At 37.2% G+C, this 17367-nt stretch overlaps 1 protein-coding gene across 1 annotated transcript in view; it reads left to right on the top strand.

Moving 5' to 3' along the window:
* Positions 1–905: 905 nt before the first annotated feature.
* The window catches only part of LOC149566287 (Nop53 protein), a 106539-nt gene continuing 90077 nt past the window's right edge, over positions 906–17367 (top strand). Inside the window, exons 1-4 of the mRNA XM_089819695.1 lie at positions 906–1262; positions 7554–7729; positions 15968–16016; positions 16281–16318. Coding sequence (XP_089675821.1) covers positions 1097–1262; positions 7554–7729; positions 15968–16016; positions 16281–16318 — 429 coding nt within the window. The 5' untranslated portion in view covers positions 906–1096. The remainder of the gene's footprint in view (positions 1263–7553; positions 7730–15967; positions 16017–16280; positions 16319–17367) is intronic.

The raw sequence follows: 17367 nt of genomic DNA, 5'->3' as shown, positions 1-17367 counted from the left end.
TTCGTATCCTTCATTTCTATCTATAAATCTCTATTATCATTATCTCTCTTTTCAATCTGTTTTTATATATATAAATTTTCATTTTCCTTCTTTTATAACTATTACGAGGAATATATCTCTTTAACTCCCTTCAATGTGTCTTTAAAGTACAAATAATAATAGGTTTTTTTCTTCTTCGATATACGTGGCTTAACAAAAGAATCACACAGGTGGAATCCCATATTGTATCCTTTTTTTTTGATAAATGATCCATTCATCGCTTCTTATGAGTCGGAAGGTCTTCACTCTAGCAACTTTGTCATTGCTCCTTTGTCACCGCAATGTACTTCCATCGGTGTAGTCTTTAGAGCTTCTTAAAAGAACCTAAAAATTTTAGTGGCCAACACTCAAACAACGTTGTGGCTAGCCTAGGGGCATGAAGTCCTCGTACATTTGGCTATTAACTAGCAATAAGATCACTACTCCATGTTCATCAATGCACATCTATTAGTTTTTTTATTATTTCTCTAAATTTTTTTTTTTTAATCTTAATTTCTACTTTTTATTTTTTCAACCCACAACACAACAACCATTATGCATATGGCATGAACTATGAGGTTTGTGTCTCTTATTTTTTTGTTTTTAAATTTTATATGATACAATTAAAACTACAACTAATTACATAAAATTATAAATATTTATAAAGGTAGCCACTACATGATAAATGTCAAATATATGTCGAATTTTGTGAACCCCATTGTGTGAAATTTTTTATTCAGAATTTTTTTTTAATAAGTAAAAGTTATGATTATTTTTTTTTTCATTTTTAAATATAGAAATTAACTTTTTAAAAAGATATACATCATCCTAGTTATGATCAATTTTTTTTTTCCAAATATAGATATGAACTTTTTAAAAAGATATGTATCTCACAAAATTTAATAGAGCGTGAGCTTTTCTAATTGCCTACGAGATTCATGCGGATTGATATAACCTAATCGAACAGAGGGCACAGTCACTGTTACTCAGCGACGGTTCGTGGGGAACTAGGCATCGTTACCCTTAAAATCTCATAAATACCTCACCAAGTTTGTGGAGTTTACAGGCAATTTCCGAAATGGGTGTTCCAAAAACATCACGCAAGGGCAAGAAGGCATGGCGAGCCAATATCAGCACCGCAGAGGTCGATGATTACTTAATTCACACGGACAAAGAAGCTCGCAGCGGCGGTCCTCTTACTCAGGTTTCGAGCGACTCTCTCTTTTACGTAGACAAGTCCAAAGGTATTTCTGGATACCCACTTCTCCTTCCGATTTCCCTCTTTTATATGTATTAGATACAGTATTACTGTGCTTCTCAATTTCCTTCTTGTTAAGATATTTTGCATTACATTGATTTTTCAATTGGATAATGACTCTGAGATTTATTTTGATGGAAGGACAAGCAACTAGATTGGGCCTCCTTTGAACTTGTGTGAAAAATGAGGGTAACTGTTTCGTCAACTATGCCTCATAATAACTCATCTCGTATTTAACATTAGCTAGGAATTGTACCGTGGTGGACTCTAGGTGGTTCATGCTTTTTAATGTATTAAAAAGTTATATATCACAAGCAGTTTAAAAATGAAAGCCTCAGTTACCTATCACCTTCACATAAGAGGCAACGACTATGATTGCCATCTTAGGATACTCAGAGCACATGGAAGGTAGGGAGAGTATCAGGTAGCTTATAATCACAGTGAGTGAAGAGCTCAATAGAAAATGAGTAGCTGGATGAAGCAAATGATATGATAGATTTTAATGATGTCCACGAGGCTGAAGTAGCCTATGGGACCCACACGATCACCCCCCCAAGATAGGAGCAGAACTAATCTAGCTGCAAAGTTTTGGTTAACTTGTCTCTCCTTTTCTAAAGTTTGATAATTAGAGCTGTTGTTCTCTTCACTTGATCTTCCTCAAATAAGTAGCTGAAGTCCTTGTTCTGCAATATCTTTGTGTAATCGGATCTGATGTCATTTTATACCAGGCAATCCTTGACAAAGTGCTGCTTCGTCTCTACTGCTCCCATGTCACAGAATAAACACGTTCTGTCTGCCCACTCTTCCTTTGGAACTTGTCATCTACCAGTTTCACATCGCAGTAGGTGTGAACTAGTTCTAAGTTGTGCCATCAACATTTTTGCTTTCCAATTAACAGGTGCTCTTATATAGGCCTTTTCATCATGACTAGAAGTGGGGTTAAATTTTTTAATGTAATAAGATTTTTTCCGCTCTATGTGCCTTGTCCATAAAATATTGCAAAGTTTTTCCATCACAAACTTCTTTATTTCTTTAATGTTATCCAAACAAGTATGGATGTTGATATCCCACGTTCGCATCCATTTGTTATTTTGCTTTGTCCATGTGTTTTTCCACCTGATAAGTTTTTCCTTGACGACTAGCTTGGGCCAGCTATGTGTTTCTAGACCTTGGGCTTTCTTTAAATAGCTTAGCATCCGAACCAATGCGACGGCTTCTAACGGAAAGAAACCCACCTCCACCAATAAGATCTTATACGGTACTGTGGTCTTGACTTTAAGATTGCATGTGATGAAATGTTTTTGAATTCTTTCTACCTATCGCCATTTCTGTTTGGACATACTACCGCCCCACACTTCACATCCGTATAGAATAACCGGAGTGACCAGCAAACCAAAAAGAGTTTTCATGGTCGTCCAATCCCATAATTTTGCGTTCCTGCACCTGTTTTGTAAAGAATATAGTGCCTTCCAGCCCCCTTGGATCCTTTTTGATTTGAATGTATCCCAATTGAGTTTGTTATGAAAATCTATGCCCAAGTATTTGTACTCCACAATCTCAAGAGGGTTACTCTCAAACAGGAACTCGTCCTGTATACCCCTATTCTTCTTCAGCGAGAAGATCATAACTTTGGTTTTGCTAGTGTTCACTTGCATTCCCACTTCATGGCAAAAACTTTCTAGTGCTTTCAAGTGTTCTTTCAAACCTTGAGCTGTTCTAGCAAGTATTATGAGATCGTCTGAATATAAGAGCAATCTTATCAGAAAGTGGGCCAGCTGTACCCCCTTCCCATTGGTCTTGTTTATCCATTCTTGTAACTTGTCAATATAGAACTCGAATTATGTTAGAGATAGCAGACACCCTTGCTTAACTCCGATGTTGCTGCCAAAATCCTTTGATAGCCTTTCCATCGTTCTGATTTTAGCTCTGACCTGCTCATACAATCTGTGAATAGCAAACCTAAGTTCTTTAGGAACTTCCAACTCTTCCATTCTGTTCCAAAGTTTGCACGGTGTCAAATGCTTTTTTAAAGTCCACAAAACAATAGAAAGCCTTGGATCCTTGAGTGTCCCAAACTTTCTCTATCAAATATTTGAGAGTGATGCTGTGATCTATGGTAGAGTGTTTCGGTCTAAAGCCTGCTTGCCCTTTTGCTCTTTTGCCGTTTGTTTTAGCCCATTTATTGATTTTTTGTTCTACCATGCTACCAAATAATTTTCTGAAGATTGGATTGATCATGATGGTTCGGTAATTAGAAGGGTTGTTTATATCTCCGCTTTTGTGGAGTGGGATCACCACACTTGTTGTCCAATTTATAGGGAAGCCTTCTTTATTGACACTGTTGAAAATCTTAGTGATGTGTGGTGCCATGGTTTCAACACCCCATTTTAGGTATTCAGCTTGTAGCCGATCTATATCTTGCATTTTACCAGTAGCTAACCTCCTTATGCCTTGAATAATATCCTTCTGGCTGAATAACTCACTTGTAGTCTCGGTTACCATGGTTCCATGTTCTCCTAAACCACAATTGTAGAGGGTCTTGGCATATTCCAACCATTTGGTTCCTGTGATGTTGTTCTCTATCTGTGTTTTCCTCTGCTGAAGCTCTTTCCAAAACTTTTTGGGGCTGCTTTTACTAATATTAATCAACTCTATTCTTCTCATGTTCACATACTCCTCTTTCTTCTTTTTAATCAGCTGATCATATTCCTTTCTACTTTCTCTGTTCATGTTCTTTTTCCAATTCCTTTTTGCCATTTTGCACTCCTCATCAAACCACGGATTGGCTGGAAAAGTGTTCTTGGCTTCTCTTGTGGCCTTAGATCTTTTACACTCCTCCAAGGCTTTAATGATAGTAATAACGAGATTATCCTTGTTCATGGAATGTTGTTTATCAGACTTGAGATGCTTTCCTTGAACCCTAGATAGCCGCAAAAGAGAGTTTCAGAAAATATTATGTTTTTCTTGTGTTATTAAAACTTTGCCAGTCGAAATCATCTTCCTTTTCTGTAAAGGTTTTGAGATAATATGTTGGTCTTTAAAGTGGGTGGCTACAAGATGGGGTTATGGTCAGATTTTAGCTCCATGGGGCAATCCTCTATCTCAAAGTTAATTATGTTTGTGACATAGTCTTGCGAGCATATGACATAATCCACAACACTTTGCCCATTGTGCCTTTTGCATGTGATTCCACTCGATTTAGGCCACTTTTCCATACCATTGCATATGACCATGTTACATAGGCAGCATAAGCCTAGTAATTCAGCCCCAAAGTGATTAACCTTTCCCGTGTTATCCTGCGATGATCTTTCCTATTTTTGTGTCCCTTCTTCTTTTAGCCAAACAGGGTCTCTGCTTTCTTTGTAACTCTCCTTAAGATTGAAAGTTTGGTTGTTTGCTATTCTAGCATTGAAATCACCTATTATCATTATTTCCCCTAGAGAGCTAAAGGCTGCTATGTCTTTTTTGGGTGCAGTGAATGGGTCTTTTCGATCCAATCTATGTTTTTATACATTTTTGAGCCTTTTGGGGGCGAAGTAGCAAACAACCACCATTGTAGAAATCTGATTCTCTATTATTTTTATCTATATATGCGACTTGTTTACATCTTCTTTCTCCAAGTTTATAAATCTGCTAAGTTTCTTTAATTAGAACTGTGATGCCTCCATGTCCGTTACCATTTTCTATCTTCTCATTTCATAGTAATACCTTCTTATACCCCTCAAAATTTGGAACCCTACATCCATCATATTTCTCGGTAAGCATAATGATGTCATTCTCTTTAGCTATGGGCCCTAACCCAAGTCCTCTTTTTCAAGGATAACCTTTACAGTTCCGGCTGACTATAGTTATATCCTGGGTAGGCCCGAGTTCCTATTTATTGTGTGTGATTTTGTCGTTGATTTGGGCTCTGTCATTTTGTAGCCACGCCCATTTCCTGTTTTCTCTTACTGTTTTCACTTTTTCCCATTCCTTCCTTCTTTCTTCCTACTGAGTTAAGGTGAGGTCATCATCAAGATATATGTGTGTGCCTTTGAGAAATTTTCCTATTACTTAAGATGTTGTTTTTGTCCGCTGTATTCCTCATTGTCACTCTAACATGCCTGTCCTTGCCTCCTCTTATCCATTTTCCAATTCTCTGTGCTTGTATGGTTGTTTCATGCTAGTCTAATTGGTCTTTAAGGAAGTCTTTAACTAGATCTGTTGTGTTTTCCTATTCTCCATAGTCTCTTAGCCCTTTGATGACGATATTTGCTGCTTTCTCACTTATTTCTTTCTTCTCTCTAATCTGCCTCTGAACTTGTTTTTTTATGCTGTCAATAGAAGTGTTTGCTGGCCCCTTTACTATGTTAGCCCATGATCTAACTTCGTTGATTTGCTCTCTTAGTTGATTCTCTTTTATTGCCATATTGGCCATGGCATCTTGTATATTTTTCATTTGCGGGTTTTTGTCTCCTTCCTTAGCCCCTCCTCCCGCTGTACTGGCTGCTGTCCTCTTTTCCTCAACTTCTTTCCTTAACAGTATTAATTGATGCTCTCCGTTTTCATATTAAATTGCAATTTTTGAATTTGTTCTCTAAGTGACTTGACCTCCATTGCTAGTTTCCAGTTATCTTCGGTGGCTCTTTTCATTGTGATACTTTTTACTTGGCTCCTCTCTTCAAGTGCCCACACCCTCTCCTTCATAGCTAACAAGTTGCTCACAAAGATGTTCAGGGAGCATGTCATGGGTGTTTTTCGTGGGGCTGTAATTATTTGACAGCCCATCTTCCACTGTGTCCATTGCCTGAGTATTATTTGTCTTCCCTTTACCTTTGATATCATTAAACTGCTTAACTATTTCAGAGATTTCATTCGGCCTCAAACTCTGTTCCCCCGCTTTTGTATTGTCTTGGACGTGTGGTATCGGTTTCGGAAGTATAGCTGCGAGCTTCTCTCTTTTTGCATATTTAATCTTTCTTGTCTTTCTTTCTCTGATTATTTTTTTATACTGTTTGGCATTCACGTAAATGTAGTTTCCTCCTGTAGGTGGTCCACTAACTTGTGGAAAGCTCAAAATGTTTGTGGGTATATTGCCATTTTTTCCTCAAACAAAGTGAAATAAAGAAACGACTAAGTGGAGCATTAGTTACGATAGTGCTTGAATACTAATCAAGATATATAAGAATAAGTAAGATAAGAGTGTATGCTCATCATGTGGTCAAAGAGACTTGGAAGAAAATGACAAAACACCTCACATCAATACAACGGTACGGACGAACATCACCCACAGGTCTATGTAATAGGGATAGGGATATGGATTAATTTCTTTTGAAGACTCGGATATGAATTAATTGAAAGCTATTTGACACCAAATGAAAAGTGGATTCAGCTATCAAGCATCACTTTCTAAACACTTGGAAGGAGCGATTATACCTGTATCGCACTTCCAAGGTGGGGTATTTAGAACACCCTTTCAGTGTGGGTTAGTCTGTTTATGAAACATTTGGCCCAAGTACATTTACGCCTTGTGACCATATCAATGAACGGAATTTTTAATATGTGAACACCATCAAAATTCTCACATGGGAACAAAGATTAATAATTTATAAGATATGCATATAGCCTAATTGAGCACTCGTTGACATCAACCCATATACGAAACTGGCTGTTGAATTACACTTGTGAAAGACTAGGAGAGAGAATGCTTCTGTCCTGCATTTCGGGGGGAGGGAGGGGTTGAGGTAGAATGTGACTTCCTCATGGAATAGTCTGCATATGGTTACATTCAGGCTAAATATGTTGATGCCATGAGGTTGCCATTTATGCTTTTACTCTGCAGAAATTACAGAAGGTCTGGCATGTAAAATGAATCTGTGCTGCAACAAATCTGACCTTACAGTTCATCCTTCATTGTTTTTACTTTGTGCACTCAATATATTATGGAACACAGTATTGACTGTACCTAAATAAGCTTTTTCTATCTTGCTGACAATAAGTGAAAATATTTCATTTCACTAATCTATTTAATGCAATACAATGGTTCTATTTAAGAGGAAGATTGAGAATTTCATGATATATTTACATGCCCTATTTCTGAGCTTCTTAATCTTGTTCTACTAAAAGACAGACATCGTATTTTGCCTTGATTATTCAGTTCTGTATAATATAATATTTTTTTTCTTAAGAGGAATACTGAGATGTGCAGAAATAAGTCCTCTAATGGTACATTATAAATGCACATAAATCATGTAAATGATAAATTGTTTTACTTATTTTCCAATTACATGCAATGCAGATTTTTCTGTGAAGAGGAAGATTGAGAAGTACAGAAGCAGGGTTCTTCACTGTGATAGTATTTTGCAAAATACTTCCTTCATAGCTCCCATTCCTTCTTCAAAGAAAAAGCAAAAGCAGCCCAATGGCAAACCTCCTGCTCTCTCTGCAAAAAATCAAGATTCGAAGCTATCCAAGGTAAGTCATTTTTGGGTCAATGGAGTATCTAAGCATTTGTTCATGTCTATTCGTTCTTGTTCATTTTTTCTCATCTGCTTTGATTGGGAATTTCCGACATTATGTGCCACTCAATGCATTGTGTGGTAATATGGACCACATTTTCAAGAATGTGAACAGAGCTCTCTAAATTGTGCACCATAACCCTTACACAAGAACCTTCTCAAATGTGTACTAGATTTATGGAACCACCTTATAGTGATGAGGAGATGTGGGCGAGTTTTGCAATTTGGAATATTCTGTATTTCCTTAGAAAACAATCAACTGGACTATTATTATTCTATTCAAATATAGGAGGACAGGCTATTGAAATCAGTCATAAAATATTGGTAGGCAATGCCGGAGGTGGACTAGTTCAAAATCATAACTAATATATTATGATGCTAATTTGTGGCTAGACTTGGTTTTTCTAGCCCAAACTCATAAAATTTAAATACCTGATGTACTTCCAATGTTTTTGAGCACATTATCTGCTTGATCTTTACATAGATAGATCATGTGGGATTTGAGATGTTTAATTTTTTTTTGTTTTGGATTGATTCTTAGGGCTATCCGTTATTGCTAATGATGTCTTTTCTAGGGAACCGAATCGATATGCTTTTGGTGAATTTCTAACCTAGGCATATCATAATAACAAGGTTAGTAAATTTCAGTTGTGTTGAGAAAGGGAAAGATTTGTCAAAGTTAACAGACAAGAATCGGGTGCCTAGTGAAAGGAAGCTAAACTTAGCAGCTTTACACACACTAAAGTACAAAATACAGCATGGAGAATGGAAATAACAATCAGCTCAGAAACTATAGATCATTACAATTTGTTTCAGTCATGCAGTCTAGCCATTGGGCAATTTAAAGTTGTAAACGACTTGGAAATTCTTCCAATATTTCTGCCTCATTGCCAGACTCCCATGGGGAACAGCAACAAGATATTTTTCTGCTTTTCTCTTGCAATCCCTGTTACTTGTACTTATTTACAACTGCCTAAAGTATACAGGCCACTGGCAGCCTTGAGAGGCATGGTCAGGAAATAGGCATAGGAATAGAACTTCTGACAAAAAGCAGCAACCACCTGTCAGAATTTGCTTGGGGTGGGGTGGAGGCGGTGTTAATTAACTACAATCCAATAAGTAATTGCCCAAAATAGATGTGCTGACACCTGTCCATGCTTTTAGAAAATAGGAGCGCAAAGGAGTAATCAACAAAACAGCAGATTGCTACAATAAAAGACTTTGCCTGTCAGCTGTTGCAGGTAATACACACAGCCTCCTTTAATAAATAATATCCCAACATGAAGGCAAAGTACCAGCCATGCAGGCTCTAGAAATAGTTAAAAACTTAGTTACCGATTCGTGCCAAGAATCCGATTCGGGCACGGGATCCGATCCGTGGATTCGGGGATTTTTTTTTTTTCCAATTATGATTCGTGGAGGATTCGTGCATATATATATATATATATATATATATATATATGCATTATAATGATCTTGCATTAGGACGCTTGTTCAAATACAAATTCATTTGCAGTGGTTCCCAAATGTTGAAGACAGCAAGTGGTGTCTGACTCAGCACCAATGGGAAGATGAAGATCAATAAGGTTAACATACCTGCTAAAAAAATTCTTCCAGAAACGACTGGACAAAGCCTTTGACAGTCCTTCCAGCCATTACAGTCAACAGTACCAGTAACACCAGCAGCTGCTGTCAGTCTATGTACCAGTAACACCAGCAGCTGCTGTCAGTCTATGTCAACGGTCCTGCCTTCTCTTTCTAGAATGAAAGTCACATTGATACCATATTGAAAGTGCTTTGTGTCAGTGTTTGGAGTCGACACAAAATTGACTGCTAAAAGAGGTGTTGGTGGTTGAAAATGTTGGCAGGCTAAAATATGAAACTACAATTCCCACTTTTTTGCAAATTTTTTTTGACCTTGCCGTGGATTCACGCGTGGATCCTTGAGGATCCGGGCAGGATCCTTAATCCAGGGATCCTGACGGATCCACAGGCAGGATTAAGGATCCTGCCCGGATCCTCAAGGATCCATACGCGGATCCGGATCCGAATCGGACCCGAATCCGGATCCGAGGGTTAAGGCACGAATCCGGTAACTAGGGTTAAAAACAATAGAAAAGATGCCACATGGGTGGGAGAGCTAGACATAATTCTATCTTGGAATTCCATGGACCCTAACCTAGCCAATATAAGCCAAAACTATAAAACAGCTTGAAACACAGATAACTAGAACAAATGCTTTTTTGATGATCTAGAACAAATGCTTTTGGATGATGTGGGATTGTGGGTGACCCAAATGCTATTGTGTTAGACATTTTGAGTAAGTGGAATGTTTCACAGGTTTACTGTTTTGCAGCTTGATGAACATTTTATGAAATTTGGTTTTATGGTTGTCTACTTTGTATGCATTCATCTGGGTTGCCTCATCTGCTGCCTTGTTCTTCCATCTGACCTAGTATTACATGTATTTCTTTTCCGTTGTTTTCTTGGCAGTATGAGTACCTATTACTGTTTAATCTCATCTCGTTCCTTTTCAGGCAATTGCTGTAGCATTCTTCCTTGCTTTATAATCAACATTCTCTCCTTTCTCTCCTCTAGTTTGCCTACATAATAGTAGTACAAATTGGCAATATTGAAAACAGGTGAAATATTTTATGCCCTCAAAAAGTTTTATCTCACTGGCATTAGTTGTAAGCTTCCTTAACTTTACCACTAACCTTCTTCCATTCCAAACCAGCAAAAATTGGTGAATTATCTACACCTTCAAAAGATTCTATCTCACAAGCATTAGACGTAAACTTTTTTAAAACTTTACATAGTGCCATCTTCTTAAATTCCAACTTATTGTAGGTACCTTGGAGCAAATACCATGTCATTGACTTGAATTATTGTTCAAATTCTCGATATCTGCATGTTCCTTGTACTACACTTTATTTTTTCACCAAGTTCTTCACAAGTTCCTGGTGCAACTCATGTATGCAATCATGAAAATATTTTGCTACTACACCTTTCCTAACCAAGTGCTCAATATTACTCAAGTTATAGACCTTTCTTGGGTTGTGCCAAACACAATTTAGAAAGGGCTTTTAGCTGTACTCCTATTTATTAACTTATTATATAAGAAAATGCTACCCATGCCAAGATCCAATCTGGTGCAGCCATGGATGGAGGGACCTTAATGAGATATGTCCAAGCATGTAGCAAGAGTTAATTCAGTGAATTAAACAAAGGAATGGAGAGAGCAATACGAGATCCACTTTCTTTCAATAGGAAATCAAAGTACATTCAGTTGGCAACATGCCTTCGTATATGCCATGCTAGGCCCGATTGCTTTACAGTGGTAGTTGAACACAGGCTAGGAGATGCAGAAAGTCTGAGAGATTGGCTTAATACCCTACTAAAATTGGATGAAAGGAGGATGACAACACAATGGGCTATCGAGGTAGCACAAAATAGAAGGAAGTTCTAGCATGACAAGCATTTATAGGGGATTAATTTTCAATACGGACAACCAATACTTAAATATAATGGTAAGAATGAAATATGACTAGGAAAGTTCAAGGTTTGCTGGCTAGGACCTTCCAAAATAAGAGAAGTTGGAGCAAACAGAGCAATAAAGTAATCAACTCTGGATAATAATCCCCTAAAAGATCATGTAAATGGATCCAAGTTGAGGATTTATAAAGAAAGGCAACGAACTTTGCAAATTAATACAATGGATATTAGAATGAAAAGCAAAAAACAATTAGATAAGATAAGCCACCAAGTGAAATTTTCAAGGAAGATCACGAGGAAAATAGTAATAAAATGACTACAAAAGAAAAAGCGACTCTAGGGGCATTCTATAACACAAGAAAATACGCCATAAGCAGGTCATTGTGAAGAACATGAAATAGGAGGAGGAGAAGTGTGAAGAGAACCCACGCAAAACAAAGAATGAGATTGTGCCATCGTATGATAGCAAGCCATATAACCTAGGAAGGGAGCCGCTCACTAGAATAAGAAAGAAGAGGCTGTATGAGAGACAAGAAGGTGGAGGGAGAAAACAAAGGGCCTAGTATAACGTACGACGAGAGCAACAAAGCATATAGTCTCATACCTACAACCGTATGAGAGTACCAATCATGACATACAAAGACATCATACAAGGATGACCATATGGATTGACAAGAATAGTAAGGAAATAGAAAGCGGTGTACGATAGGAGACAACAGTAGTGCTACCATATAGACAGTTGGAAAACAAGTGCGAGAAATGATGATGACAGGAGAACAAGGACACATGGAGTGTAGTTATTGGCCTGAGAAGGGGTCAACTGAAACAAAGAATAGGCTATTTAAACAGTCTTCTAGAATGGTGAAAACTAGTATTGGCAATCCTAGCAAGGGCACAATTAGAGATTCTTGAAAAGATAAGAAGTTGTAGGTAAAATATATGGCTCCCTCCAAAAAGAAGGGAGAGGGCAATGATAGCTAGAAGACTATAACTGCAAGTATCACATTCGAGAGTGCTTTTGGGAGTGAGTGCAGAACCTGGTGGGAGAACGCGGAAGAGGATAATGCGTTGAAGGAGGCATTACGCAAAGCAAAGGTAGGTACAACTATTTTTATGGTTATTTTAGGGCCCGATTCGCTTAACACCTATTTTGGTGGAATTGCAAAACCCCATTTTTGGGCCAAAAATGGAATACGTATTCCATTTTTACTTCGTATTCCAATTCCGTTTTGGTGCATCCAAACGAGGAATTCAAATTTTTTGGAATTTACATATGCCTATTCCACTTGTATTTCGCTCGCCAAATGGGCCCTTAGATTTAAAGGAGTTTGAACCTTTACTTAGAACGATGATTGCTAGATACGACAAGAAAGGGCACCAATATGTAATCTAGTATTTTCAGCAAAGTATTACAATTTCCTATTTAACCAAAGAGGTGAGCAAGGTATTAGGGGTTCCCAACTGAGGGCAGTACCTAGCAAAAACCTCAACAAAAATGACTATGGAAGAAAAGAAGAAATGGTTGGTATTAATGTGCAGAGATGATCTTACAGAAAAGGAGTGGCAGATTATCTTGAGCAAATGCATTAGCTGAGGTTTGAAAAAGACTGTCATAGCTTTTGGAGAATGGAGATGCATTGTAGACTTGGTGGAGTAAGCTCACAGGAGGGAGTCAAACCTCCAACATAGCCATATGGATGCTATCGTTTGTGGATGAACTAAACATGGGGAGGGTATATAATTGGGCTCAATTTTTCTCAAAATAATTGAAGCAAATTTTGGAGCTAAGGTACAAAACTTTTAATATGCCTTATAATGACATTGCCATATTTTTGGAAGCCCTCGGCACAAAAGTATGTCTAGAGCGTTGGAGAATGTTTGTCCCTGCCAATAGAGTAGAACCCTATAAGCCAACAACTACATATTGGTTGCCACAGAAGAAAAGGGCAAGACAACAAATTTTCATCCAGACACAGAGCACAAAGGAAGAAGGAAGTTTAGATGATGATGAAGGACCAACAACAGGTGAATACACAGGTACAAAGGACTCATCTTCAAGTTTGGAGGAAAATGAGTTTTGATTGCCAAACAACACTTCCAAGGGAACAGCTAGAGAAGTCACATTCCTACTAGTTGAAGGACCATTGCCAAGAGTTGTATTACAATAAGTTGAAATCCAAAGGGAGCAACAAATTCAACACAAAAAAGTATGAGGAACCCTTTGTACGAGTACGAAAGTGCCTGAAGTCTGTATGACTTGGATGCATGCAGATGTTTGTACGGTTTGGATGCAAGAGGATAGACAAGAGACAAGTCATAACCATATGCCAAAAGTGGACAGCTGTACGCTAGCTGAGACATAGGAGGACTGTTCAAAGGACAACCAAGACATGAGCAAAGAAGCTCATATGGCCTATATGAGGAAATGGGAGAAGCTAACCATACATCACCCATAGGAGGAAATGAAGGAGTCTGTATTGAGGAAGGCAATTGTACAATATAGACAAGGAGGCCATTTCCCGATTGGGGAGCTAAATGAATAGCATTTATAGGATCACAGTTGTCTTTTGTGACACAATTAGCTCCAACAGAACAATTACCTTAGGCTAAGGAACTGGATCTCCAATTCCATAGGAAGACAACGCATACTATCAAGATCACCATTCGATATAGGGAGTAGAAGCAGCTCAATCAATTGACTTAGTGGTTGCACCGAGGGAAACTTGAAGGACATTCAACACCAACTAGATGCAAGAGAAACAAATCAACAACAACCACCAAGAGAAAGGTCTAGGACATGAGACGAGAAAGCTGCGGTAGACAAGTTATTGGAGAAATTCCAAATGGAGATAAAAGAGGTACTCCCACCTTCACCCGCTTTGCTGGAGACAGGAGAAGAGGACAAGATGGAAGAAAGAAAGAAGGTACTTCCATTTGGGGAAAAGTTTGAAAACTTCTTGTTAGAATTTCAGGAAATGGCACTAATTACATGGGAAATCATAAGGAGTGCAAAGGAATCTGAAATGGACACAATAGTGAAGGCAACATAATCACTTTTGGTATTTTCGCAGGGTGGATATAATGAAGAGTGAACCACTTTGATGGAAGGAGGAATTGGGAAGGAAGAGGAAATGAAGAAGTGGAAGACATCTTGCATTTTGGAGACACACAGGGCAGCCACACCTTATAGAGATGCTAGCACAGATGGAGGGTGTGTTCAGGACAACCTTTCTAGATATTCGGCAAGCAAAAGAGGTGGCAACAAAAATAAAAAATGATTGGGCACTCCTAGAGGCAACGATCCATAAGTCCTAGGAAGAATGTGAGATGGAGAAGGTGACTCAAGTAGGGAAGTTAGCACTGGCAGAAAGATTGGATGGACACGCTATGACTGCTCTAGACAACCTGAGCCAAATAGCTGGCAGCAGAATGAGACTTGCGGCTCTTAAGGCAGCAATGCACCATGAGTTTAGGGATGTCTTCCCACCCTACTTCTTAGAAGCGTGGATTAGTTAGTTAAATTCTGTTTAGTCGTCTGAAAGACGAGACAACTTCTTTTGGGGGGGTGGGGGGGGCGATAATGTAGAGTCGTAATAAAACATTAGTATAACATAGTCTTGATTAAGGTTTATTAGTGAGCAGTTTGGGCAGAGCGAAGGGATGTGTTGGTTGGCGTTTAACCAACTAAGGATAATTAAGGATTCATGAACTTCGAAGATGTATGCATTCTTATTGGTAATAAATAAAGTAAGCTATTTCCCTTCGCACTTATATGGCACTAGTTCTTTCGTCATATGGCAAATGTATTGTTGGTATTAAAGCATTGATATATTGAATTCATGTTCTGGCAATCTGTGATATAACCTATCTACACCACACAATTTTCATACCGAAGAATGGAACCCTGCCTTGTTCCAGAGCTGATTTTTTTCTGAATCAGATTCTAGGATGAGTTGTAGTTGAAAATGCAGAATTTCTGCTGATTATCTAACAGTTTACTCATTACATTCATATAATCAGTGCCAGCTTCTCAATCATTTTTGAGTTTGCATATCCAGTGTAAAAGTTCAATTGTTGATATATATTCCACATGATTTTCAAAGCTGATGATAAAGTTATATCTGGGCTCAGAATAAGAGTCGATGCTAACAAAAATGGGGCTTATTGGTGGTTGACATGCTGATTGGATGTTGATAGTTTTGGTGTGATTATTCCGGTTCTCATATAACATTCAAGATTCAGTAAGAATATTTCAGTTTTGGAAAATTTTATAACTATGGTTCATATATGAACTTGTAGGAATTATTGAAGATCTCCCTTGCACTTGCATAAATGTTCTCAATAATCAATTTATGAGGCCTACTTTTCAGCAGAGTTTTGAGATAATTTTACAAATTAAATCTTTCAAGTTTTAAAATATATATGAAGTGGGGAAGGCATGCTTTCGCTTATTGAGAAAAATGACAATAGTGAGTTTAAATTTAAATTTAATGAAATACTTTGTAATATAGATTCTTTATTTTAAATTTAAGTTTTATATTTTTATGTTTAAGTTTAAAATTAATCAAGTATTTTGTAATATAGATTTTTTATTTTTTCTTTTTCATGCTGGTCTTAATTCATTTTCTCTGGTGTGTAAATGACAATTATAAAGCGCTTTTAAATTTTTCATTAATTGTATTTTCCACTGGTTTTACAGAGTGAAGAGAAGGCAAATAATGCTGTTTATGACATTTGGGATGAAAGAGGTTCAACTCAACTTGATTGAGCTCAACTTCATCCTTTTTTTGAGACATCTATGCATAATTCAATGTTCCATGCAGTTATCTTGCCATGTACACTTTAATTTAGTCACCACTTAAATTGTATTAATTGGATAACTGTTTAGTTTTACCAAATTGTATGAAAATACATTTGCAAGTAAAATAGAGTAATATCCAAATAGGATGAACTAGACTCTAGATGATCTTTTGCTTGTTGAGGGGTTTCTGATTTTGCCATTGCATTTGCAGGAAACAGTAACAAATTTTCCGAGAAAGGGCAGGAGAAGGTATTTTGGTCAATTTGGCTATTATATTCATTTTTACATGATACTTTTGATAAGATGAAATTTGGGAGGGTTTTATACATGCTTAAGTAAACTGGGATTTTAACATGGTAGAACCATTCCAAGTGGTGCTTCATAAGACCTCAAGAAGTTCAGGAGTCAGGACACAAATAGATGTATTGTATTAATATAAAACAATTTGACAGATAAGTGATGATGGGCACGACAGTAGTAAATTGGAAACCCTTGAAGAAACTTACTTCCCAGAAGTTCTGAAATCTTGGCTTGGCTTTTTAAACATAGGAGTGCTAACTGCTTTAGCATTATTGATTTATTTCCAATTTTATAAAGGTTTTAAATGCATCATAGAACAAATTGAGAACTTCTGAAAAAACTATGATTTTATGGAAATTGATTCAAATGTTTATTTGATAAAATAGTTGTAGTAAAAAAATATCTAAACTAACCGTCAAATATTATTGACTGAAATTTAACTCTGTTTTAAGGTCCAAATGGTTATTTGTATGTTTTTTTCACAGTACAGAGTCCAACATAATAAAACCAACTTAACATAACATGTTGAGGTTCCATATTCAATGATTTACGTTCTGAAGGTTCTTTGCAACTGTGTAGTTATTATATGGAAGCTAGCTTTGAAGGTAGAATTGTACGGGCATAAAATTTTCATTCCTCTCTTATATGCTTACCTATTGTGATTTGTTGTAATTGGTACTAATGTAGTTTGAATGCATGCTAATAAGCACACATTCCAAAAATTTGTCTGCAAGTCATTAGCTCATGAATCAACAAAATGTGAGGACACTGATAACATGGAATATACCCTAGATTCACAGAAACGATGTCATAAACAATATCAAACCATATAGAAATTATTCCTACTCTTATTTACGGCTTGAATTAAATTGCTTGGATATTATTTTGCACTGAACAAAAGAACAATATGAATAACATGATTGGGCTCTATCCTCCATGTAAGGCAATCAAAATAGAGAATGAACACTGGTGTTACTGAGTGTTGCATATGAAAGTAA

Source organism: Cupressus sempervirens, chromosome 3 (genome assembly GCF_028749045.1).
Source record: "Cupressus sempervirens isolate cs-2001-9-10 chromosome 3, ASM2874904v1, whole genome shotgun sequence".
NCBI classification, from domain to species: domain Eukaryota; kingdom Viridiplantae; phylum Streptophyta; class Pinopsida; order Cupressales; family Cupressaceae; genus Cupressus; species Cupressus sempervirens.
Note: the sequence above shows the minus strand (reverse complement) of the source record. Positions and strands in the feature narration are given on the sequence as shown.